Consider the following 25,744-nt stretch of genomic DNA (forward strand, 5'->3'; position numbering starts at 1 on the left):
ATAAAAGTGTAAGTAATTTGTACACAAACTATGTGTTTATTAAACGTATACACAGGCAATGTTTGTATTAAACGAATCTCAACGTTCCAATGTCCATTTGTCAAGCTATGGCGGCGTGAACGATTGTAGAACACGTGTACAACGATATGACCAAATTATTAACTATATACATCACTCGATAACGCGACGTTGCGCGTATCAATAACGAGTGTGAACACATTGTATCGAATTGTTTGCAGAGGAATCTTATGTCCTTTATTCGAGCCCTGCTTCTAAAAAAGAGTCGAGAAAATGTCTGTATTGATTGTTTTGTCAGCCAAATACACTTATTTCTAGCGTTAAAAATCGGTTAGTGAGGTAGCACTATAAAGTCGGCATCAGTTCCGCGCTATCACAAGGAGACAAACACGAACATATCGCAGCCTCCAAAACACGTATACACTACGAGCAAGTATCTTGCACACAGGGTAGGCCGTCCTTAAATGACCATAGCTGTTGATAGGACGTGTAACAATACTAAACCAAAATAAAGCAATCTTATATTGAACCGGGGAAAATAAATGCATAGGCTAGAAGTAAAATAAAAAAAGTATATGTAGTTTAAAGTTGGCGTGTATCCGTCTAAAAGTGCAGGTAATCGAAAGCTAGTAATTACCAAAAACCTCTCGCTCAACTAGCTTCTCTTGAGGTCTTTTTATTACATAAAAACTTGTTTGCAAATGCAAAACGAATTGGCTTAACAATAAACTCCATCTTCTTGAAGACAAAAATTGCACAACTCTTGTATATGTAGATAAGAACATCCAAAGCGAATAATTATCTTGTTCGTATACATTATTTAACCATTTCTCGATTCTTAACATCATAACAAGATTTTGACAAGATCGATATCAACTTTACTATTTATCAAAATTAAACAACCATTTCTATGACTTAATTTCTAAATGAATTTTGATCAATTGTTTAACAAACACAAAAGAGAGAAGACTTAATATGAATTTTCTGATTTCAAACCTTCTATAACATTGGCAAATTCGCAAAATAAATGTTGTGAAGAATAAAACAGCAAGTTATTTGCAATTCAATCTAATGTGGGTTCATGTGCAACAAGTAGAGCAGACCGCAGAGAGGAAATTGTCCTCTCGCGACTGCTCATAGGCCACACCTACATCACACATGGTTACATTTTGCGTAAGGAAGACCAGCCTTTTTGTCATGCATGCGATCAACCATTAACAGTCGAACACTTTATGATTGAAAACGCTGATTTCAAACAAATACGTGACATATTTTATGATGTACCGTCGATGAAAAGATAACTCGATAGTTTCAATGCAATTAGTATATGACTATTTACACTCGATTGATCTTTACAAGAAATATGATATGTTGTGCAGCCAATTTGTTCGATATTGATGTATTTCTGTAATCCTTTACATATTTTAAGCTATTACGTTTTGGTTTGATGTGTTTATTTTCGTGAATGTTTCTTTCGACAGTACTGTTTGCCCTAAATGTCAAAACTAAAACTACAAAAAAATAAAACTTTAAATTCGACATCTCATCCGCACTATCACAAGGAGGCAAATACACCAACATACAACGCCACTAGAATATTGATACTCACACACGCATACACTTCACACATGGCAGCATGTCCTTAATGACCTTAGTTGTTAATATGACGCTTACCCATACTAAACCAAATTGAATAATTGATATCGATAAATGTGTAATCTGTCATTGTCCATCCTGCACTGATCCATGATGTTTTCTCCACGTTTCCGTGTCTCCTGGCGTTCTTTTAATAACAATCAGTCAATGAAGCCGATTTACTTAATATATAAGGACAATGCGCAAATCTTTAGCGGCAGTGCACCCAATGTAATTTGTTACCTGTGTTTCTGAATCTCGCTGTAGTTGAATGCATTTTAATCATTTTGGAATACAAATGCAATAATTCTATTTTTAATGGTTGTCAATTTGTCTGCACTTGTTTATGCATACGAATAACACGTCACGGCAAGGCGGAAGCGCCTGACAAGTTTCCCACTGTGCCTTTAATATCAATGCAATTGTTTCGTTCAATTGTTTAATCTACCATATCTCGCAATCGTCGATTTTATCAATTACGTCACACAGATCATAACGGAAAACGTCATGTACATCAAATTATAGTAGATGACGCATAATGTTAAGCATTTTTTTGATCGTTTTCGTGTGGGATTTTGCAGCGTTGTTTATTGACCTTTAGATTGCGTCTGGCAAAGTCAATGTTCGAATGCAGATTAGTCGAAAGTCCTGCTCTGAAATTATCACTTTGAATACACACCTATTGATGATTGTGATCATGTCACGATATTATTACGTATCCATATTTTAAAGTTACTCAAATAATCTTATTCTGATTGCTTGGTGTATTTTTCCCTTTTCGTGTTTTTAGAACAATACCTTTTTGGTATGATTATAATGGTATTGGTACAATTACCAGGTAATCAAAAGGCAGTTTTATAGCTACCACCTGTTGATTGTTTTACATTTGACAGATTTTAAAGCGTCAATTACAAATTGTATAAAGTTCAAGTGGCAAAATAAATGGAATAAAACAGTAGACAACAAATTACACCCTGTAAGCTAAACTATGTGGATGCTATCCCAGCTATAGAGAAAACTGCCGAGACGTGGTTGTTTTTGTCCGTCTTCGGATGTATCATTTGTACCTCAACCATCATTATTAATTGAAACGCGAGCATCAGCCTCCATGCATATCATGTCACGAACAACTTACAGTAAAACACTTGTTATTAGATTGCATTGACCTTCAGTCAACTCGAGAATTTATTTTATAATAATATAACAAATCTCAAATCTCTTTTGGAAACGTCACAACAATTCTAACCTAGCAAAAAAAAGTTTATCTATGTTAAAATAAGTACCTACATGTAACCATAACATTTTTTTTGCTTTTCAAGTTGACGTTTGCCTTTTGATCTTTTTATTAGATTACTATTATTCCCTTACATACATAGTAGTTCTGAAGGTCTCTTCTGTGTAATTAGTTCTTTAAGAATTTCAATATGTTAGATTTTGCAAAATAACATTAATATATGTTTAAGTTATCTGTCATTGTGGTTTCTTTACAGCAAAGCACAGCATGTTGATTAACAGTATATTTGATCAATCTGTAGTATATGTCTGGTGTATTACAGTATATTTGGCAAAACTACAGTTTGTCATCAATGACTTTTATACAATATGATATATCTACATTATGCCATATTCAGTAATGTTATAGTATGATTTATAAAGCATTTTTACATCATGTGAATTTAACAGCAAGTTATTTGCAATTCAACCTAATGTGTGTTCATGTGCAACAAGTAGAGCAGACCACAGATAGGGAATTGTCCTCTCGCGACTGCGCATAGGTCATACCTACATCACAAATGGATACATTTTGCGTAAGGAAGACCAGCCTTATTGTCATGCATGCGATCAATCATTTACAGTCTAACACTAAATGATTGAATGCGCTGATTTCAAACAAATACGTGACATATTTTAGGATAAACCGTCTATGAAAAGATTATTCGATACAATTTCTGTGCAATTAATATATGACTATTTACACTCTTTTGATCTTTACAATAAGATACAATATATTGTGCAGCCAATTTAATCGATATTGATGTATTTCTTTGTAATCCTTTACATATTTAAGCGATTAAGTTTTGGTTTGATGCGTTTATTTTCGTGAATGTCTCTGTTTACAGTGTTGTTGGCCCTAAATGACTCACATTGTCGATGGGCCATTAAACAATACAGAAACAAAACAAAACATACATCATGTGATGTATATACGGTATTTTATAGCATAGTACAATTTTGTATATTAACTGATTGTGTCTTTTACAATCTGATGTCTTTGGTTTATTTTTACAATGAAGAATTCACATCACTAACAGAAAATGTATCAGTTCTTAAACATTTGAAGTGTATTTTATATATACGGAAAATTAGATCATGCGTTTGATAGTGATATACATTAGGTATATATTAAATGTTTTGTTCTATATTTTCACATTAAGATGTTTTTGGTGTATTTATAGTATGATATATTTTTGTTTAACAGTATGGCATCAGCGGTCCATTCTGGTACGCGGCTGGAGCCGCAATACAAATTCTTCTGTTCGCCATGATATCCGTCCAACTGAAAATAAAAGCGCCAGGTGCCAAAACTTTCCTCCAAGTGATCAAGGCCCGGTTCGGCTCCCGTACACACAAAACCTTCTGTGTCTTTGCCCTGATGACAAACATTATCGTTACCGCAATGCTGATGTTAGGTAAGTAAGGATTAGTCCATTTGTTTGTTTAGCTCACCTGGTCTGCAGGTGGGGGATCGGGAAAAGAATACACCCACTGTATGCATCGTAGGAAGCGACTAAAGTCGGAACCCCTTGCAGAATTGGGGATTTGCTTTGGTGTCCTCTATTTGGGGACACAAAAACGACCAAAATTAATCACAGGCACTCAATCAAATATTTGGGATTTTTATCTCGTTCAGCATTTTGGTTCACCCGTTGTCAGTATAATGTGATCGGGCGGAATGCTGTGCTGGATGCCTTCGGCATGGTATTTCAGTGATATAGCAATATAAAGTCGGCAACAGATCCGCGCTATCACAAGGAGGCAAGCACACCAATATACCCCGTCTCCTGCATACACACACGCAAGCACGCATACACATCACACACGGAGGCACGTCCTTAGCTGTTAATAGGATGTTAACCAATCAAACCGCATCGTCAATCGGTGAACATTTTTTTTTTCAAACGATTTTTCCTCGATTCCTTCTGATAAGAATATAATCAAATGTGGTTGGGATTCAAAATTAAACAAATGGCGAGGCGAGGTTGGACGCCTGCCTAGGTTGAGGGATACACAAATGTACGAATTGTTGTGGGTTGGTTAGTTGTATAGGATTTAACGTTCTATCAATAGCTAAGTTCATTTAAGGACGTGCATATGTGTATGTATGCTATCTTACTGATGAACATACCATTTCGCCCAGTCAAATTATTTTGACAACAGGTGAATCGGTTGTTGCCATTACCCTAAATGCTGAACGGGAATAGCAACTGCCATTTTAAGTATTTGGTATGTTCCGACCTGGGGCCAGAACCCATTGCCTTCCTCATCTGGGTGAATGTTCAACATTAAAGCCGAAAGGGTAGTATTGCCCAGAGAGAAATATACAAATCCCTAGCATTGCAATGGGTACAGAAGATTTATTTAGGTCGCTTTTGTGCCCCCAAGTAGAGGCCATAGTTACAAATTCCCAATTCTGCAGGTGGTACACTCATTAGCCGCCTCTTCCGATACACTTTTGTTTCTATCCCCGACCTGCAGGGGTGACGAATGGTTGGGCTGAAGGACAGGGTCAATAAGCATTATTTGATTATGTTGCCTTAATTGACTTTTTGTATTGAAAAAAGTGATGTACATTAATGTATAACACCAATATTTGAAGGTAAATTTGGCCATACTGCTTTAATCGACTTTTCCCTGGAACAACGAGATGGATAATAACCAAAGGAAACATTACTAAGTGAAGAGGATTGTACAAAAGTGTACAAATTGATAGACTGACCCCCCGTAGGCGAAGGATTTAATTTTGACAACTTTCCGGTGTCTTAAGATAGCTGTATAACCAGCGATTATTAAAACCATGAATTATAATCTCCGTGAATAAATATTTACAGACACAAAAATGAAAATCGGTTTAATTTTTTCTGCCGAATGATGATGATAAAACTAAAACACAAAAGTGCCCTCGTGAGTGCGACACATATACGTGTACCATTACTTATTGCAAGACATGTAATCCCTGTGAACTGGTCCTAATCTGGACAACCGCCAAATATTTACCCCGCAAAATTATAAAAATTTACAGCACTTTGAAAACCATCCAAGCATACTTTCCTACTAACAGTCTTCTATTTTCTTTAACATTCCTAATAAAAGTGATAATTTATTACCAACATCATATTTCTGATCATTACAGAACAGAGAGAAAACCCCGTTTTGTGGCCTTTGAAAAAATATGATTGCGATTTAAATATGATAATTGTCCATTATATTCCGAAATATTTTGTGAAATTGTATTCTTACCGTTGTTATTGTTGAGCTCATTGTGTCTTTAATTTAGATCAGAAAAATATTCGTTTGTGATATTTATTCTGCGCTCGAAGCTTCTCTGTTTAAATGCACATGACAATGAAAACTGTCTTTTCTTTGAACCGTTATTTCTAATGATTAACTGGATTGGTTGTATCCTATTACAATCGCGACGTGGATTTCTTGTCTGTCTAGGGAGTGGCTGTACAGACATCGCGCAGGTGGATAATTAGTATCAACTAGCTCACGTTGTACCAGGGTTTGTCAGGCTCAAGCAATTAAGGCAATACACCTTACGCACTTTATTTAACAATGAATGTAAACAATTACGCAGAAAACAATGAAAAGCTTTCAGTTTTTTTAAGCGGAAAAAGGTATAAAAGCAAGAGAAAGAAATTGTGGTTCAGTAAACGAAAGACATGCTAACCTAGAAGGAAGCGTAGTTACATGTACCTGTAGAGGCGAACGATTTGTTAAGCATTTACAGCTAAACGAATTTTTCTAGACATTATTATTTAATATTCAGGCGACAGGGTCCATATTAAATAAAATGTTAGTAATTTAAGAACTTAATACACATTATACCTTTTAATGATGCGTTATCTATTACCAAGTTCTATACGCTATTTCATAATGTACTTCACATGTTTTAAGAATGAATATAAGATTCACGTTATTGTAACGTTAAAAAAACAAAGAATTTTCTTTCATTTTATGTTTTACCGACAGGTGGGGCTGCTGTACTGACGAGCCTTATTCAGGACATCTCCGTGGAGTACGCCACCGTGTTGATCGCCGCAGTCATCGGAGCGTACACGCTGATTGGTGGACTCGGTGCAACAGTGTATGTGTCCTATTTCAATACATCCATCATCTACATCATCATGGTCATCTTCATCATGAAGATCTACAACGATCCCGACTCTCCCGACAACCCACTTGGTGAGTAACATACTGAAAACAGTTTTCACCGCAATTTATAATCTTAAGTTTCTCTGTCCCACAGCACAGTGGCTTTTCCTACATACAATACCCCCACCCTTTAAATTTCCGTTCGGATATAACCGTAGATCAATTGAGACAGAACACTTCCGATGATCAGGTGCTTCAATCGATTAGAATGACAATATGTCACTCTGACGTCAAGGGTTCAAATCCCGGTCTAGTCTGAATATTTTTCATTTCATATTTACTATTTCTAATAAAGGACCTATAGGATATTCTCTTTTTTTCAGAAATGTTTTATCAAAGCTTTAATCATGCCGGGAAAAAACAAGTTTCCAACACCTAATTACATTTTAAGGCAGTGGTATGGGGACATCTGTCGTTAGTAGATCGTTATGCTATTTAATTACCATGGAATATCCACCTCATACATCAGATATAACCACACTTCCTGTTAGAGAAAGATTTACCTGTCTTATCATAGGGGAGCCGAGGGGTTTTCCAAGTCAGGACAATTGTAGGACGTGAATTTACTATAACAGGCCATGGAATATATATACCTCATTGGGTTTGCTGGAAAACCATGCAATCAGCGTATTGATTTTATTATACTGGATAGAAAAAGTTATGTATACCTTCGGAGGAGATAAAGGGGGGGGGGGGGTAGTAATCAGTATTCATACCAAGGAAAATCGATGTTTGCTGTCAATAAACCACAGAAGATATTAGAAAAATGTGCTCTTGTGATTATTGTTTGGTATAAAACGAGAATAAAACAAGTTTGGAAATTTGAGGTTATATTATAGCCTTTGTAACATATGTCTTTTTGATAATAAATCAAAAATCAAAACCGTAAAAACATTTGTAAGAAGTGATCTGATCAACCTACTGACTTGTTTTTTTCTTGTGTTTGTTTGAATTCCGCATACTGGACATTGCGGAAAAACGACACAGTGTCAATCGGATTTTTTTTAAATTTGTTTTGTTAATGTATTCAAGACCCCTTCAGATTATAACAACACATATCCTTCTATCTAGGTAAACTATTCGGAACGCATTTTGCCGCTTACATTGGGAACCATGTCGTCAGAGGGGTTCCGAATAGGGAATGCATTACGAGAATAGTTATCGCATTGGGGGATGCATTTCGAGAAACGAATTACACGGGTGATAGGAAGTGGTATCAGAGGGATTTGGAAATAATCACACAAGAAAAATACTGATTTTTCGAATAGACATGATAATGAAATTTAAAATGTCGGTGTTCATTTGCACATTCAAACCAACAGTGAGTTTTTCTGTGTATTAGAGTACTACATGTATTTGTATTTAGTCACGCCGGGCTAGACTTTAAAATACAGTTTGTGCGTACAAATGTAATTTGGCCGTGTGAGTGATCAATTGTCCCAAATAAAAATGTCATTCGACTTTGCAGAATTTTTAAAAAGAATAAGCAGATTTAGCCTTATTCCAGTCCTGTCGGTTTTAACGATATGAAGCTTTAATTACACCAACATACCCTGTCTCCTGCACACTTCCGCGCATACACAACACGCATACAGGCACTCCTTGCATGGCATTAGCTGTTTATAGGACGGTAAACCCTTTACAAACGAACAAAAAATGTTATTTTGTTAACTGAAAAGTACAGAGGAACAGTTATTTATGGTAAAGACCTTGACATCAGGCTGTATATACTATGTTGCTGTGTTTCCATAACAGATTAATCACGCCCCATCAAATCATTTTATATTTCGTGTCTCATTATCTCTATCAGTAGACTTCTTATTATGAAAACGATACACTAAATATAATAATCTTGATGAGAGAATAAGAACAAACGACGCATTAGTTTGATGTGCTATGTGCTTTAATATTTAAAATATGGTTTAAGAATTGAAAAGATTCCAGCTTGAATTGATAAGCAAAAGGAATACTTTAATGACCTTTAGTCAACTCGAGTAAATTTATATAACGGTACATGTCTTTAGTCCCTTTTCGATAAAAAAAAATTGTCCCTACAATTTTAAACTTTCTGAAAGCTGTTGGTCTTTTTATTAAAATAAGAGTCACCATAGCCACTTTCAGTATTCAAGTGGACGTTTGTCTTTTTTCTTTACATTACGCGATGTTTCTATTTTGCAATTTCGTCTACCATTCTATGGCCTCACCCTGTGTTGATTGGCCGCTAAGCAAGTACAGTGTATCAATAATGATAATTTGAAAGTAGTACAAAACTTGAATCGACCTGCCGCATTCAGGTAGCTTCCATATCAGTTAAGAATATCTAGGTCACCATTCTCGTTATGACATCAAATGGTAACGTTGGATTTAAAAAAAAATCCATTTCATTAAAATATATTGTAAACTTGGAACATGTAAGTGATGCAATGTTTTAAGTACGCATGTGTAGCCTAAATGAATGCCAACCGATTACATTCTAAGGCTGGAATGAAGCTGGAATAAAAAAGTGAGGCAATTACACAGACTGAAACAATTATAAACTATTTTTACTATATTTGTTCTACGCTAAGGAGCTGATCAGTTTATGCTGGATATATTCCAAACTGAATACTATACATTTATTTTATACAATTGTTAAAATAAATAGAGTTACATTTAATTTCGGAAGGTTTGTTTGCATAGTGATTGTCCCCTTAGTGAACGGTGTTATAGACTATAAAATGTGTACATATAAACCTCGAAACAGTATTACCTTATTATATTTGTTTTGGAATCGTTGTCAATTTCATTTTGACAATACCAAAAGAATTGTTGTTTTTTTGCTTTTTTATAGAATGATATGGCATTGCCTGTTATTTATGAACCAGAGAAAGGTTGTAAGCATTTTGTTGGGTTGCCAGGATCATGTCTTAACGTCTGAAATATCACAAATAGTGATTGTGATGACAAGTATGAATTGATCAGTATTTGACGGGTCTTATGCGTAGTCTATCATTATCTACACGTATCTTCATCCTTTTTACAGTCATGACTTGATTGCATGTCTGCATATATCATTAACGCCTCACAATATTATATAAATGTCATTGGTTTTATCAGATAGGGTATGCTAATCAAATAATAATAATTATTATTATAAGAGGTTCTTATATACCGCTTATATCCCTGGGGAGCATACAGCCGGAGCTGCCATTTCGGCGCTAACATCTAGCATTCAACAATTCTAGCACTGCCCAACCATGTACTCATTTACAGCTGAGTAGACTGGAACAAGCGGAATAAAGTATCTTGCTCAAAGATACAACACATCGCCGTGCCGTGGCGCGAACCCGCAACCCTTCGACCACGAGTCCGGCGTCCTACCACTGGACTACCGTGCTAATTATCTAGTTATCAATACATTCTACCTACGACCACTGGACCTTATTGACATAAAACATTTTCTTGTGTAAAAATATTTAGTGTACAGGCTATTTAATCATATGCATATAACGCTTGACTACGTATCAACAATAAAAACTACTTTTCATATGTAAAACAATATTGCACAAAATGCAAAATGCAAAAAAGCACCATTCAACAGCTGAACAAAAGCTGTAAAGTATTCAGCGAACGCAATTGTTTTACATTATATAGTTGTATAAGTACCCTTTGATGTGTAAATCAAAGTAATGGTAAAATGATGCACGCCCGTGAAATGACAGTCGGAGAGTATCACTTTAACATTGAATCACCATACGTTAGCTGATAGCTCTGTATGTATAAAATAAGATCAGAAGGCCGCATTGATTATATCGACACGAAAATACTAGTGAGTTTCTTTTTTCTGTACCTTGCTATCGTTCAACGTCACCAGTGCAGAAAAGATAATTGTATTGGGTTAGAAACAGCCTGTCCCTGTAAACAAATCCCCTTTCAACACTATATTTTATTTTAAATAATTAATCATAGTGTTGTCTGATATCACAGAACCAAAACTGATTTGCTGACAAAATGCGACACTGCAGCATTTGGTATCTATTATCTTTTGTGTCCTTTCATTCCGGATCCTTAGTATGCTGAGTAATTGAAATGTCTACTTGGGTGGTCGGGTGGCGTAGTGGATATCGCACTCGCCTTTCATCATGTGCAAAAGGTAGAGCAGCCCGCAGAGAGGACGTTGTCCTCTCGCGACTAGCAAAGGCCATACCTACATCACACATAGCTACATTTTACACAAGGAAGACCAGCCTTATTGTCATGCATGTGATCAATCATTTACAGCCAAACACTTTATGATTGAATGCGCTGATTTCAAACAAATACTTGACAGATTTTATAATGTACCCTCTATGAAACGTTTATTTGATACAGTTTCTGTGCAATCAATCTATAATTATTTACATTCAATTAATCACTTAGATAAGATATGATATATGTTATAAGCAATTCGGTTGCTATTGATATATTTGACATCTTTACACATTTTAACCTATTTTTCTGGTTTAGGTGTTTTCAGTTTTTGTGAATGTCTATTTTTCACATTGTTGTTGGCCCTTAATAACTCAAATTGTCGATCAGCCGTAAAACAATACACAATACAAATACAAATCACCAAGGCGACCGGATTTGGGAAATGAAAAGGTATGGGTTCCGCCCATATTCAAGACGCTAAGCGCTAAGAGCCGGGCCACCATTAGGGATTACAATAGGTGGTAATTACTTGTTCCATAAAGGTTATTAAATAAATAATAAAAAAAAAAATGACCAAATTTTCTTTCATACGTTTATAACGTTAATCAAAGGAAAAGTCATTCCAAGCTTTGTAAAGGTAGACAGCCGTAAAGCGGGTTTAATTCGCACAACTTTGGTCGAGAGCTATTCCTGTGACTTGGTGCCATCTAATTTAAGATCAGCAGGAAGCATAAATGTTTTATAATTTTACATATATGCTTATTTTCGAAATTTCTACTTATCGTGAATTTGTTACATGTACATAGGCACTAACCAGCTATTTGCATCAGTGCTTACTTACTTAGTATGTCACGTGACCATCAAGAGAGACGGCATTAACACTTCATCGATAAATCCTGTGCAACCCATTATCGAAATTTTCTTACAGAAAAAAACCTTCCCAAACACATGAAGTATAATTTATAATTGTCGAAAAGTGATGTAAATTCTCCTGCATTTTTAGTAAAAATACTGATATTCAGCGAAAAGACGCGGCAGGTATGGTATTCATGTTTTACAAAATCTCAATAAGATTTTTTTCAAGAATATATACCTATATTCATAAGTCATTCCTCAATCAGTAACACTCATATATGTTTTATACATGTTGATTAAGGACAACGGGTTGCAATCGGGCGATTTATTGAGCAAGTTCCTGTCCAAATTGTAACTCTTCCATGCTTTAAAAAGCGGCAGGCGTTATAGAGAATAATACACCGATACATGAATCCATTAGAACGTATTTCCTGATAAGAAGCTACTCCCGATTCATGGTATATCTGTTATGTTATATGTCCTTTGCCGATCCGGCAAAGATGATAGATATTTTACTCGTGAAACGAACCGTCCTCCTATCGTATGGCAGCCGAACGTAATCAATGCGGCGATAAAAAGTGGAAGTAGAAATTTATTGAAAAACCGTATTCTGAGCGATATCGGCTAAACTAAATGATGTTGTATCGCAGTTTTATTATATACACAAACAATGGACATATCAAAAGTGTTGCAACGTTTTAAGACCGACTGATCCTAAAATTGGTGAAGGGCATCCTAGCTACAGAGAGAGGCGCCGAGACCAGGTTGTTCTTGCTCGTCTTCCGATGGATCATTCATACATTACCCATTGCTATTTACTTAAACGTGATGACCAGCCTCAATGCATAGTGTGTCAGGAACCATTTACAGTAAAACACTTCTTATTAGATTGAGTTGACTTTAAAAGTTCTATAATAACATTACATGTCTTAAATAAAAAAAAATCGAAAACATAACTGTCTCCTCAATTTTAGGCTATCTGAAAGCTGTTTGTCTTTTTAATAAAATTTGAGTCATCTTAGCCACTTTAAATATTCAAATTGACGTTTGTCTTTTGACCTTTAAGTTTGTTTTATGTATTTATTTCGCATTGGTTTTGTTCGACCATTTGTTGGCTCTAATGATCTATTCTGTGTTGATTGGCCGTTAAGCATTTAATAATTATAATCATAATGAAAAAGGAAACCAGTCGGTCTCGAAAATGCGACACGTTTAATACGTACATTGTTTGTATATACTATGAAGTACTGATGAATTGTATTGCGTATATACATGTTAGGTATTAATTAATGATATTTGACATTTTTCATATCATGTTAAACAATCTGAAACGAACATAACATGTCAGCCGGTGCAGATACCCCAAACGCTGTAAACATCATGACGTCATTGGAATGTATAAATTACATCAATGTTTCTTTGTACAAATACACTAATGAGCAAAGACCTGTGGCGCTACATACTTCCCCATACGCTCAATGGCACAGCTTATACTATTGAACAGTTAGTCGACGAGAGTCTCTAAAAAGGTGTATGGGTTCATAAAGGATATTGAACCCCACAATCAGAGTATGCAGGAAGCACAGGAGGGAGCTGAACCTCAATTAAAAATGGCAGGTACCCTCTGATAGACAATCTCCTTCTTACTATGTACAATACAGTTGTTTCCTTTGGTATGCAAAGCAATGTTATCGATCGTTTCGTTCTTATCGCTTCGACACAGAGCGAAACGGAAATACTACTCATTAAACCACAGAGTTGACATTTCTTGTGATTACCATTTTCAGTTTATGGTTGCCATGGATATGTAGATATAGACACATTTTGTACAAAACCGTAAGCATCAAGTAGCTCAAAAAGCTGATGAGTATCGTCATTTGAAGTCGTCAAAGGTCAATGTTAATGGTAGTCTGTAATTATGACCTCTACTGACATAAATGCACATTCATACAGGTTAAGGAACGCTGTCCCAGAAGCGATTCCGTTATTACACACAATCGAGACTGTCGTTTACAAACTCTTGTGGCGTAGTTCCAGTTCTAGAAATTTATCATTACATTTGATCTAGGGAAGAATAGTTTATTGCACTTTGTTTTGGAATGGGAAGTCATTCCTCCAACACGCATATCCTTTCGTGCAGTGTGAGTGAAGTCGTATCATATCGATACAGGGTAACATTTGTTCTGGTCATAAATGTCTGTTCCCAACCCAGTCTGTGACAACCAAGCTATACATTTCCTTAGATGCAATAGGGCCACCAGCAGACAGCAATGAATTAACAAGCGTTATGGAGGTATACAAATTGTCTTTGTTTTGAATACACTTCTAATTAATGAACGCTAAGCTGTATCTTTGTGTCGGAAACGTTTTTGACTTCCATGTAGTGAAATCAATACAACTCACTAAGCAAAGGTAACTCACCCTGATGATGATCGAATGTTCAAAGCAACTGTTGGCGTCCTGTTGTCTGCAAAACACAAACGTTAATAACTCAGTATAAAATTTTGGGATTTTTTTTTTGTCTTCAAAAGTAATGAAATTCTAAAAATAATACAAAATATTGATTTTGCACACGATTTTGGAAGCAATCACCTCTAAATATCTGTTCGCTTGATTTATGGATGTCGTTTGTATTTTAAGGGACAATAGACAAAGTGTACACACTTCTTAACTGTACGGAGGGACCAAGCGAAAACACCGGGCACAGCTACCTGACCATACTCTCCAAACCGGGGCTTATGTTTGGTTTGATCAATATTGTAGGTAAGAAATAAACTCGCAAACCCGGGTCTCAATTGTATTTAATGTTCTTTATGAATAATGATATGTTATACACTCCTGCTAAAGTCCCCACCACAATTTTTTGACACGTTTTGTTACCGTTGGTTATCAAGAATGTATTTGTTGTCAAGTGTTACAGTCGGGAAATGCATTTAGTACATGTAACATCATAATGTAGCAAGTCTATAATAGTATTTTTAAGCATGGTAAATTCTAAAACTTGTACATGTACTTTAATTAATTAGTTTCAGAAGCAATATGTGATGTATATACATATAATATTTGCTTTTAAAAATGTACTCATTTGGCACAATTTAAAGGACATATTTTTTTAATGGAAGCTTTATTGTTAAAGGAAAATGTATGTTACCATGATGATGCAATCGACATTTAAAAACGTTGATTGTTTATAAGGGTTACCCATCCGCTTATGTAAATTTTACTATAACGATTTCAAAATATGTACCAAAATCCCAAAAGCATGCATTTCTCTTCTGAGAAAAATATTCATTGGGTATTGCTTTAACGCTTAATGATTTTTATTCTTTCCGCTGGAAAGACTATCAATATAATGGTATTTTCAAAAGATGGCATATTATCACAGGCGGATTTTTTAAAAATATGGTGTTGAACTATTTCGTTCAAGGGAATTTTGGAACAGTATTTGTTGACCAGTCTTACTGGCAGTGTAGCGTAGCAGCCAAACCTAAGGAGGGTGTGATAGGGTTCCTAGTCGGAGGTATATGCTGGTTTGCCATTCCCTTCGCTCTAGCAACTACCACGGGACTAGCGTACATCGCCCTCGGAACCACCCAGAATGGCCCTTTACTGACTGCTGACGAAGTAGACGCTGGTAAATATTTCATTCAACAAATAACCCAATAAACTAGTGACCATGACCAAAAACACCACACACATTAGTCATTTACAGAATAGAAAATATGTAAACGGCGGTTGGTAAATACTTGACCCATACAAAAAATTCAGTTACCAACTTTGTACTTGTTAAAATATCTGGACTGAAATACAATTGTTTCTACTGAGAACGATTAATCAAACATGTTATAAATACTTTTATAAAAGAAATCAATATATTGGTGTCTGCTTTCTACTGTCGGAACATAAAAATGACATTTGATTGCAATTGCAATGGGAATGAAATTAACATCTATAAATTTAGTTACGTTTGCAAATAAACCACATCGCACCTAACGATTTAATCACTGCCCACATAAACTCATTTATCATTCAAAAATAGACCTGATATATTTAAACATACTAATGATTTTTTTATATAATGCAGCTCGCCAGCAAATCTCTCAGTTGCCCAACAACAAAACACGTTACATCGAATACAAAATTCGGATCGGGTCAGCCTGAATACTTGCAGAATTAGATTAACAAATAATTGAATACCGCATTCACACTATATGTATACTAGTAAGTAACTTATATATGAGAAACTGAATAAAGGATTGCATTTGGTCAATATGGTATTAGCTTAGGCGAACAGTTACAACTTACTCTACAATGTGTTTATATGCAAGCATGGGTATCAGAAAAGGAAGATTACCTACGATATTTTACTCAAGGACTGGTACCGCCGGCCGTCGCGCAGAGGCTTCTTGGAAGGAGCGGAGAGTTTCTCATCATCGTCATGATCATCATGGCAGTGACGTCGACTGGGTCAGCAGAGGTCATTGCTGCAACATCAATTCTTGTCTACGACATATATCAGCTATATCTGAAGGTCAGTTCACACGGTTTGACAACAACTTTTATTTGTCTAACATCGATACCAAAATTATAAAAGAAATGTCTATTTCAATTAAATGCCACCGTATTCGGGTATTTGAAAGGTAACAGTCCATTGGATATAAGGAAGTAAGCAAGTAAAAAATAGAAGACCGAATTTTCCCCTACAGCTTAACAGCTTGTTGTACTGGCGTCTAATACCGTTGTAATCAGGGTTGTCATTCATGAAATTGTTCTCATACTCAAATGCAATTCCGTCCAGTTTTTGTGTGGTGATACATTAATAAAAAATGTCTTTTTGAGCATGCTATGGACACGTATTTAGTAGACATACAGTCAGGTACCATCTTCAATGTTTACATTTAAGTTTTCCCCCTTTAACATGAATTTAAGCGGATTACAAGAAAGGTAGACCGACCACAGATTCTATGATTGAACATAAGAATGATTTTATGAATACGGGCCGAGGTGATCCTCGTTCAAGTTAATTATGACACTTGAGTGAAAGAAGCACTTTACAAGTGTCCCTTGAGCGTCCTCGTCATCACTTTAGTGCACAGTCATAACATGACCTTAGCGGTTGAGGGAACATCACAACTCAATAAATAAATCGATTAATTGTGAGGTGGACGGATATACGGAGTGCATAACAATGTTCCAGCTGCTTACACAACTTGAATATATTCATGTTGTCCTTAGCCTTACCGCCTGGTGCTGGATTCAAACAGCTGTCTACTTTGTGGAAAGGCGCGAGGCCGGATGGCAAACCCACGTGATAAATGCACATGTGAAAGTATGCTGTACTGTTACACGTGCAAAGAAGACGATAAGTATGTTAAATAATGTAATGTTTGCGCTATATTTAAATTCGTCTAAAAAGATAATATTGGGCTAAATTTTAATATTTCTTATAATGTAATGTTTGTGCTATAGTTGTAACGGTAAATAAACATTTATTAAATAATCTTGAAGGAAATTAAGCTTTATCTTATCGCAAGCCTCGCTTTATTTGTCATAACAAAATTGCTATACGGTCTCGTTTGTTATTATTGATATACGTAAGTTGCATTCTGATTAAGTATATTGATAATGTTTTCATTTTCCAATACTTGTTGATGTCACAATTGCCAAATGAATATTGTTTACCTGTTTAACCTTACTCTTGTGACTTAATGTACATCAAAGGATACCACTCCTTAATCGTCCTTTGATCAAAAGCTTTTCGACAACCTCCATATGGTCCAGCATTCCAATTTTAAGCAAGTGTTGTTAAGCGAAAAGAAATCTTCAATAATGATGCTCTAGATGTTTTTACTCCTGATTTTCTTGATTATCATCACACAAAAAGCCTATTCGTGCAAATTTACCTTCTGTCTTTTAATCTCCATTTCAACATTAGGAATAGGACTGTGTTCCTCTGTCGGAACCTGCACAATGATATGACCTCATCTTGTTTTAACATCTTTAATGAAATATCACATTTTCCTTTTGTACTGAGGAGTCTATTTCATCGACAACATTATGTTTACCGATCAATTTTGTTGACAATGGGGGGCGGGGGATATCATTCTTCAACTGAAGGCTTCAACAAATCATATGTTAAGATATTGTGTTTAAACACAGGCAGGATATATCCACATTATACATTTTGCTAACAATAGCCCGACGGTGATTGTTTTGCATTTCTTCACGGAATCTGCCTTGCCGTAAAGTTCAATGATCAAATGTGATGGTTTAATAAGGATTTATTTTTATGTTGTCCAGATGGTCAAATATGTTTGCTTTTTCCTTAAATTTCGTGATATATGCTTTTAAAATTCTTACCTCCCTTTGTGTGCCTCTTTTGTCGACAGACAGCGCGAAAACTGGAAGCGCGCCATCAAGCCGCCATACTCATGTGGAGTGCATGGAAAGTATCGGGAATATACGGACTACCTCTCCACTCTCAAAAACTGGTGTCTTCTCTGGTCCACCATATCCATCCTCCCGCTTACAATCTTCCTCGACCTCTCTGGGGTTAGACATATTTTATCCTTTGATAAATGTCCAAAATTGAAGTTGATATCATTAAGTAATGTAGTTGAATGTTGACATCGGAGGTCTTTAAAAGTATGAAGTATAGTGAAAAGACATTCTCAATAAAATATAACATGTGTTCATTTCTAACTATTAGCAGTAGCAAAGTGGGTTCGTCGGGCTCGATGCTTGCAGTTTTTGTTTCATTTTTATGGCTTATTTTTATGTTCAAGGATTGCACATAAACTTCTAATAATGTACTCAAACTAGTGTTTCGTCAATTCATAGGATGTTCTTTATTTCAAATGCTTTCGTTATTTTTATAATAGCAATAGTACATTTCAAGTTGCGGGTTGCTCTGTGTCTTAAAATGAGAAAGTAACTATTCGAAATATTTTTACGTTTTCTATAGTCAAAACTTTTATTTTTATTCACCTGACATTGTTTTAGCGAGTATTTTTATACAGTAGCAATAGTTTACCTCTACAAAAATAAAGAAAATTATCATTGTTTTACAGGTGAGTTTGGCTTGGGTTTACATGTTTATGGGGATCCTCATTGGCTCAGCGGTTGTCCCGATTGCTCTTAGCGTATCATGGGATCGACTCACAGGCGAGGCTATGATGGCTGGCAGTATTTCCGGCATGGTTCTTGCTGTCATCGTCTGGCTTTCCGTCGCTTCCACGTACAAGGGGGGCCTGAGTCTCTTTCTTGAAAACACAGGTTGGTCTTAGACGCTTCGTTTTTCGAAACATTTGTGTACTTTAAGAGAATCGAGTTCCATCAAAGAAACGTCTAAAAAACGTCATGATACACACACGTCAGTCTTTAAAAACACAGATAAATCTTCGACGTTCACTTCATTCAACATGTAGTTTTAGGATTCACCCTTGACAACACCTGATGGTTTAGAACATTTTCTTTATCTTGACACAACAGGTGCATCACGGAAACGTTCTTGTTTACATTGACAACATCAGTTTAATTCAAAAAGCGTTCAGTAAATGCAGTCGGCTTTCATAATGTCTATGATCTATACACACGGACTTCGTACATTTACCAATAAAAATATATTAAATCTAATAAAGTCATTAATTTGGTCAATGTCATCTTTAGGTCGATAAGTTAGCAACATCATATTGAATTGATGACCGGTTTTATAAAACAAATTAAAATCGCTTGGCTTGGTAGCTTAGGTTAAGTGTCCTATTTAAATAGCTCAGGTCATTGAAAGACGTGCCTCCTTGTTTGGAGACATGCTTGCATGTCTGCTGTTTAGGAGACGGTAATGATCGTAAGAGGCGACTAAATTTGGGTCCTTATCTCTTCTCTCCTTTCTAAATAACTCGTCTGCATCCCGACTGGATGTATCGTAAGAGGCAACTAATGTAGGAACGCTCTGCAAAATTTGAGATTTGCTTTTGTGTCCCCTCCTAGGGGACTCAAAAGCGACAAAATTAAATCTGCTGCACTTATTGCATTACTTAAAAACTGAATATTTCTCTTACTTTTTTTTGGCTATAGTGAACGATCATACCAAATTCCTTAAAAATGGTTCACCCGTTGTCATTTTAATGTGACCGGGCGGAATGCTCTGTTGGGTGTCTTCGGCATTGTATTTCAGTTTATAATCTCGGCATCAGATTTATAGTGCACTAACAGACCCTTGTCTCCGGCACGCATACACACATACACGCTTCCACAACACGTCCTTAAATGACCTTCTCTGTTGATGGGACGTTAATAGCCTGCAGGTAGGGCGTAAGAATTGTACCTGCTGCCCCCAATTGCATGATCGTAAGAGGCGACTAAATTTGGGTCCTTATCTCTTCTCTCCTTTCTAAATAACTTTCTTCTTCCTAATGTCTCCCTTGACAATGCCTCACTTTTGGCCATTTGTTGAGCGTTCGCCCATGTGAGGAAGGCTTTGGATTCTGTCCCCTGGCCGAGACATACCAAAGTCTTTAAAAATGGTAGTTTCTACTCCTTCTTAACGCTCAGTAAATTAGGAGTGGGACGACTGGTTCAACCGTTGTCAGTATAATGTGACCGCGTGGGGCGTCCTGCTGGGTGTCTTCGGCAGTATGTTTCAGTGAGGTAGCACTATAAAGTCGGCATCAGTTCCGCGCTATCACAAGGAGACAAACACGAACTTATCGCAGCCTCCCAAAATACACACACAAACACTTCACGCATGCATCTTGTACACAGGGAAGGCCGTCCTTGGATGACCTTAGCTGTTGATAGGACGTTAAACAATTCTAAACAAAATCATTCCGTAATATTTATCAACCATTTGTACGTAGTGTTATCGCACATTTGTGCGGAGAGAACCGCACAACAAGGCGAACGATTGTTATATCCCACAGTTGTGCACATGATGTATGCACGATGTGCACACGCTGTTTTTGGTGCTTTGTGCGTTCACACATCTAAACCCCTGGTTTTAAAAGCACTTTGTAAACAGGATATTTCGAGTTAAACATTATAGTTTGTAATTTAATCGGCTTTTGCATTGACGTTTTGTAGTAGTTGTCGACAATGACGGAACTTGTAAAATCTAGTTAAAAACAGACATGAAATTGTGATTAATAGGAATTCAAATAACTTTCTTTTCTTCATCGTCCATAGTAAATATTATTGCCATGCACAATGTAAAATCCGGGCCATTTTTTACCCCAGAAAATGACTATATTGGCCTTTTCTTGCCAAGTGCCTGGAATAACCTGAAATTGACTTGAATTGGCATGCAGTTTTGCAAATGTATGAATGACTAACTACCAAAACCTTTTATCTGTTGAAGAAATTCAATATTCGCCATGTCACTTTAACTGGTCCATTGCATAGGGCAATATCTGTAACTACAATTAACGTACCGTGCATATTCTCTGTCTTATATGTAGGCCGCGAGATGCCACTTCTCTGCGGAAACGTAGTAGCCATCTCGTCTGGAGGAATTATCACAGTCGTTACCAGTTTTGTACAGTCCTGGAAGTTCGGCTCCCTGCCACGGGAGGAGATATGGGAACGATGCCGTGACATTGATAGCCCCCTCAGTCCATGGACACAGCTTTACGAGAAGTACGCCCCTGATGTCACGTGATATAATCCAATTTGCTGATTGGATAAATTATTGACAGTTCATTATTTAAAAGTGTTTAGTATTATGTTGGTGACAATTTTTCGCCGTTACCGATACAGTTAATCGAGGTTAATTGAAATACTATACAAAATTTGGTTTACGACTTTAACCGACACGATTTTGTTTTCTTACCAAACAATAACAACGTTATCAAAGAATTGAGAATTGTTGCGTTACCACAATTTAGATATGTATTATTTGTTCAACATTATCTTAATGGTAAATGTCTACTGTGTGTCCTGTTTTCTTTTTTTTCGAAAGCACAAGGTCAATTCACAAAAAATGAGTGTTCACATGAAAAAAATATTAAAAGTAGAAATTTGCTTCTCGTATGTATTTCACAGGAATAGCCAAATTTATCAAATTCCTATATATAACACTTTTATTATTATGACCCTCAAAGCTTAAATTGCTATTCGATGTATTACTTTACAGGTTTTTTAAGGTAATTAGTTTGTTGTAATCTTGCAGAGATTTGAACATAACTGGAGCTCACCATCTTGACAGCCGACCTGCACTGAGCGAAGTTGAACGTACCTTCCGGAGTTCTAAAATACTGGCCTATGCCGGAGGAATTATAGGCTCTATCTTACTTATCGTGGTGTGGCCCTTATCCCTTATACCTGTAGGCGTCATGGACAGATCGGACTTTCATCATTGGGTAGGTACATCAATCAGGTGGTCTGAGTCCGCCATTGAAGCATTGTTATGTCCCGGTGTGTGTATGCATTTTGTCTTTTTTTTACTCTCTTACATTTTTGTCTTCTATGCCAGACATATTTGTCCATCTATCTCTGTGATAATTTTATGTGTTTTAATTGTCGTTAACTCAATCACTATTGTAGGTCATGCTGGCTATTGTGTGGGCACTCGGGGCAACCATTTTCATGATTATATACCCACTAGTGACTGAAGCATGGGACATCCATCAGGCATTCAAGGAGAGAGCCCAAGTCAACCCTGATATGTGGACCAAACCACCACAGCAAAAAGGAAGCAAGCCAACAAATGTCGGAAAAGGACCAAAGAAATATAACTCTCAGCCAACTCAGCAGTTACCATGTGTAAGTAAGGAGGGTGAAGATTCTAATGATGACCGTCAGTGCGAGGAAGGATACACAGATCCAAATATGATAGACCACATCACAGAGGCCAGGGATTCGACAACTAAATCGGTTTCATTATCACATTTAAACGCCCCCAACCACATATGACGTCACTGAAGATATATACAAACCAAATGTCATAATCAAATCGACCGAAAAAGAAAGGTACCTGTGTAAAAGGTGTGCTTTGATTAAATTGACTTATCTTTATCACTTTTCCTCGACCTACATCACTTCAGTAATAATGAAAAGATCAGGTTATCCCACTTTCCAACAAATATAGAGAAGGTGTCCAGATAAGGCCCAAACGTTTTCTCTATTTTAAAAAAATAATCAGTACAAAAATGTAAACAAAATGTAGCTGATGCATTACAACATAATCCGAGTTATAATGTAGTAACAGAATCCATAAAAAGAGTAAATACTGTAAAAATCGACATATTTCTGATGTGGAAATCTTTCCGTTTTCCACGTTCAATAAATCAGCTCGAGAATATCCACGCATGCATATTTTTTATAGAGAATTTTTTAAATTACTTATCAATTGAAAATACACATTGTAGATGTCAGAAGAATTACCAATACGAATACTTCCTAATCAGTCGAAAGGGTCGTAACGCGAACATTTCCACACGCTTTTCAACAAAATATTACTTTGTAAAGCACACGACTTTTCTATTTACATTGGAATTTAAGGTTACGAACAATGAGGAGAAAATTGCTGGTAACATGAAAAGGAATGCATCTACTACCCTTGATATGTACGGTTAGATTGAGAGATTAGAAATCAATATTCAAACGTGTTGTCAGCCATGCGTTGGCCCCTATGTGCTCTCCTGTGTTGATGGGCCGTTAAGCATGCTATAATAATAACAATATATTTGTGCCAGCAGAGTTATTTTTCGAAAATTTCAGAACTGTAAGGTTTTTTTTTAAGAATGTTGAAAACATAATGCTTTCGAAAAATTCCACGACTTTTACTACTTACTATTAAAAAGTAAAATAATCGTCACACTGTTTAGGATACAGAATGCAATGCCAATGATACTGTTATATAGTTCTCCTGAACTAAATTAATCACCCACTAAAACAATATTTGCTCTATAAACACACTCAATGGATTGAAATTCGCACAACGATGTTATTACTCCCTTTTATTAACTAATCATATTTAAAAAAAACACAAATATCCAGGTTTATACATTTTAAATAAAAATTATATTCATGCCTTAGATATCTTCAGATATCCACGTTTGCGTAATTTATCCCGAAAAAACGACAACTGTAAAAACTCTTAATCAGTTATTCAGATATATTTAAAGTATGGTTACATGGTACACTTGTAACCTACCATCACGAGTTTGCGGACCTTTTTCTCCCATAACTGTCATTTTATCTGGAAAGTCATAGGTTTCCCGTGAATATACACTTGGGGGGGGGGGGGGATTGCCGTAAATCATGACGTTACAATGAAAGATGACGTCGCAAAGCATTGTTACGTGACGTTATTAGTAAAAATGTTACCAAATGAAATCACGTCGAGGGTTTATCCAATGAGTCAGTAGTGAGGAAACCTATAGTGGTTGTGGGAGGAATGTATTTTGGGTCTTTCTGAGAACTCGAATGATTGCGAATAATTCATTTGGAACACAATCACAAAAGTGAGTGGTCTTGACATGAAAGTGAGACACAGTTATGTCCTGAAAACAAAAAAGGTTAAAAATTGTGAAAATTGACATCAAGAACATTTTTGGTAAAAGATCTTCTTCCAAACGTAATCATCCGATCATATAGTATGTGTATATAATTATATTGTATCGGTTTATTATAATAAATAGTATTTTGTTTGATTTCCGTACTATTCAAACGTTTTACAATTGTTTATAAATACATTGATCATTTATTGTTCGTCCAATAAATGCGTTTTGTATCATTCCTTGAGTCAATTTCTGTCCAGTTCAATTGAAAATTGTACAATGTCATTCCAATCAAAAGACTCTAAATATACGCCCCATTTGTCCTTTAAATCCGTCCATAAACAACTTACTTCCCTCATTAGGTCTATTTACCAACGTGTTGTTCGTCGCCTGTGAATTATCTCGTGAATTATATATTCCTATCAAATTTTCACTTGTCTCCTTAGTTGTATTCTTAAGATGTTATTCATCCAATCAAAACGTTCGTTGTTTTCAAGTATTCGAGTGTTTATCTAGGGATCTCTATTGTACATAATTATATATACAAACATTGCTCAAAATGTATGTTGTCTCTATGTTATTATTGTTTTGAAATATGTTACGATGATTGAATTGAAATACTCATTTACCCGTATTCATCAGACGAGATTAAGTATGGCACATTTTGTTTCTTTATATTCATTAGTTGCATCATCATCACGTGAAGTTCGGTTATTTTCTATATAGATGTGGTGTTAGTTATTTTAGAAACAGCAGGTCAATATTCTCTGAGGACGTCACTTAAATTGTGACGGAACAATATTAATAATCATCTCTGCCAAATGCAGTGATTTTTAGTCGACGATTTTCTTTTTTACGTTCCATTTTGTTTGCTATAAAAACAACATATTTTCATATCTAATTTATCGATAAAATACTTTTATTTCGGTTTATATGGAACTGAAAAAAGAAAATTGACCTCGACTTCCTCATCAGTTTATCTTTCTATAGTATGTCCATATAACCACATTTTCTTCTAAACAGAAGGTAATCACTTTTTCATATTACACAATACCTTTTTGTTAATGCATATAAGTACACATAATGCAATTGCTGTGAATGATGGTCTGTCATTTGCAGAAAATGTATTGTTA

The 25,744-nt window shown here is 35.9% G+C and overlaps 1 protein-coding gene across 1 annotated transcript in view; it reads left to right on the forward strand.

Annotated features, from left to right (window-relative positions):
• The window catches only part of LOC110458876 (urea-proton symporter DUR3-like), a 50,982-nt gene extending 27,737 nt beyond the window's left edge, over positions 1 to 23,245 (forward strand). The window contains exons 3-13 of the mRNA XM_021510833.1: positions 4,133 to 4,343; positions 6,907 to 7,119; positions 14,755 to 14,877; positions 15,542 to 15,748; positions 16,488 to 16,645; positions 17,350 to 17,480; positions 18,504 to 18,666; positions 19,185 to 19,389; positions 21,570 to 21,747; positions 22,280 to 22,469; positions 22,654 to 23,245. Coding sequence (XP_021366508.1) covers positions 4,133 to 4,343; positions 6,907 to 7,119; positions 14,755 to 14,877; positions 15,542 to 15,748; positions 16,488 to 16,645; positions 17,350 to 17,480; positions 18,504 to 18,666; positions 19,185 to 19,389; positions 21,570 to 21,747; positions 22,280 to 22,469; positions 22,654 to 23,022 — 2,148 coding nt within the window. The 3' untranslated portion in view covers positions 23,023 to 23,245. The remainder of the gene's footprint in view (positions 1 to 4,132; positions 4,344 to 6,906; positions 7,120 to 14,754; positions 14,878 to 15,541; positions 15,749 to 16,487; positions 16,646 to 17,349; positions 17,481 to 18,503; positions 18,667 to 19,184; positions 19,390 to 21,569; positions 21,748 to 22,279; positions 22,470 to 22,653) is intronic.
• Positions 23,246 to 25,744: the final 2,499 nt, after the last annotated feature.

Source organism: Mizuhopecten yessoensis, unplaced genomic scaffold (genome assembly GCF_002113885.1).
Source record: "Mizuhopecten yessoensis strain PY_sf001 unplaced genomic scaffold, ASM211388v2 scaffold9847, whole genome shotgun sequence".
NCBI classification, from domain to species: domain Eukaryota; kingdom Metazoa; phylum Mollusca; class Bivalvia; order Pectinida; family Pectinidae; genus Mizuhopecten; species Mizuhopecten yessoensis.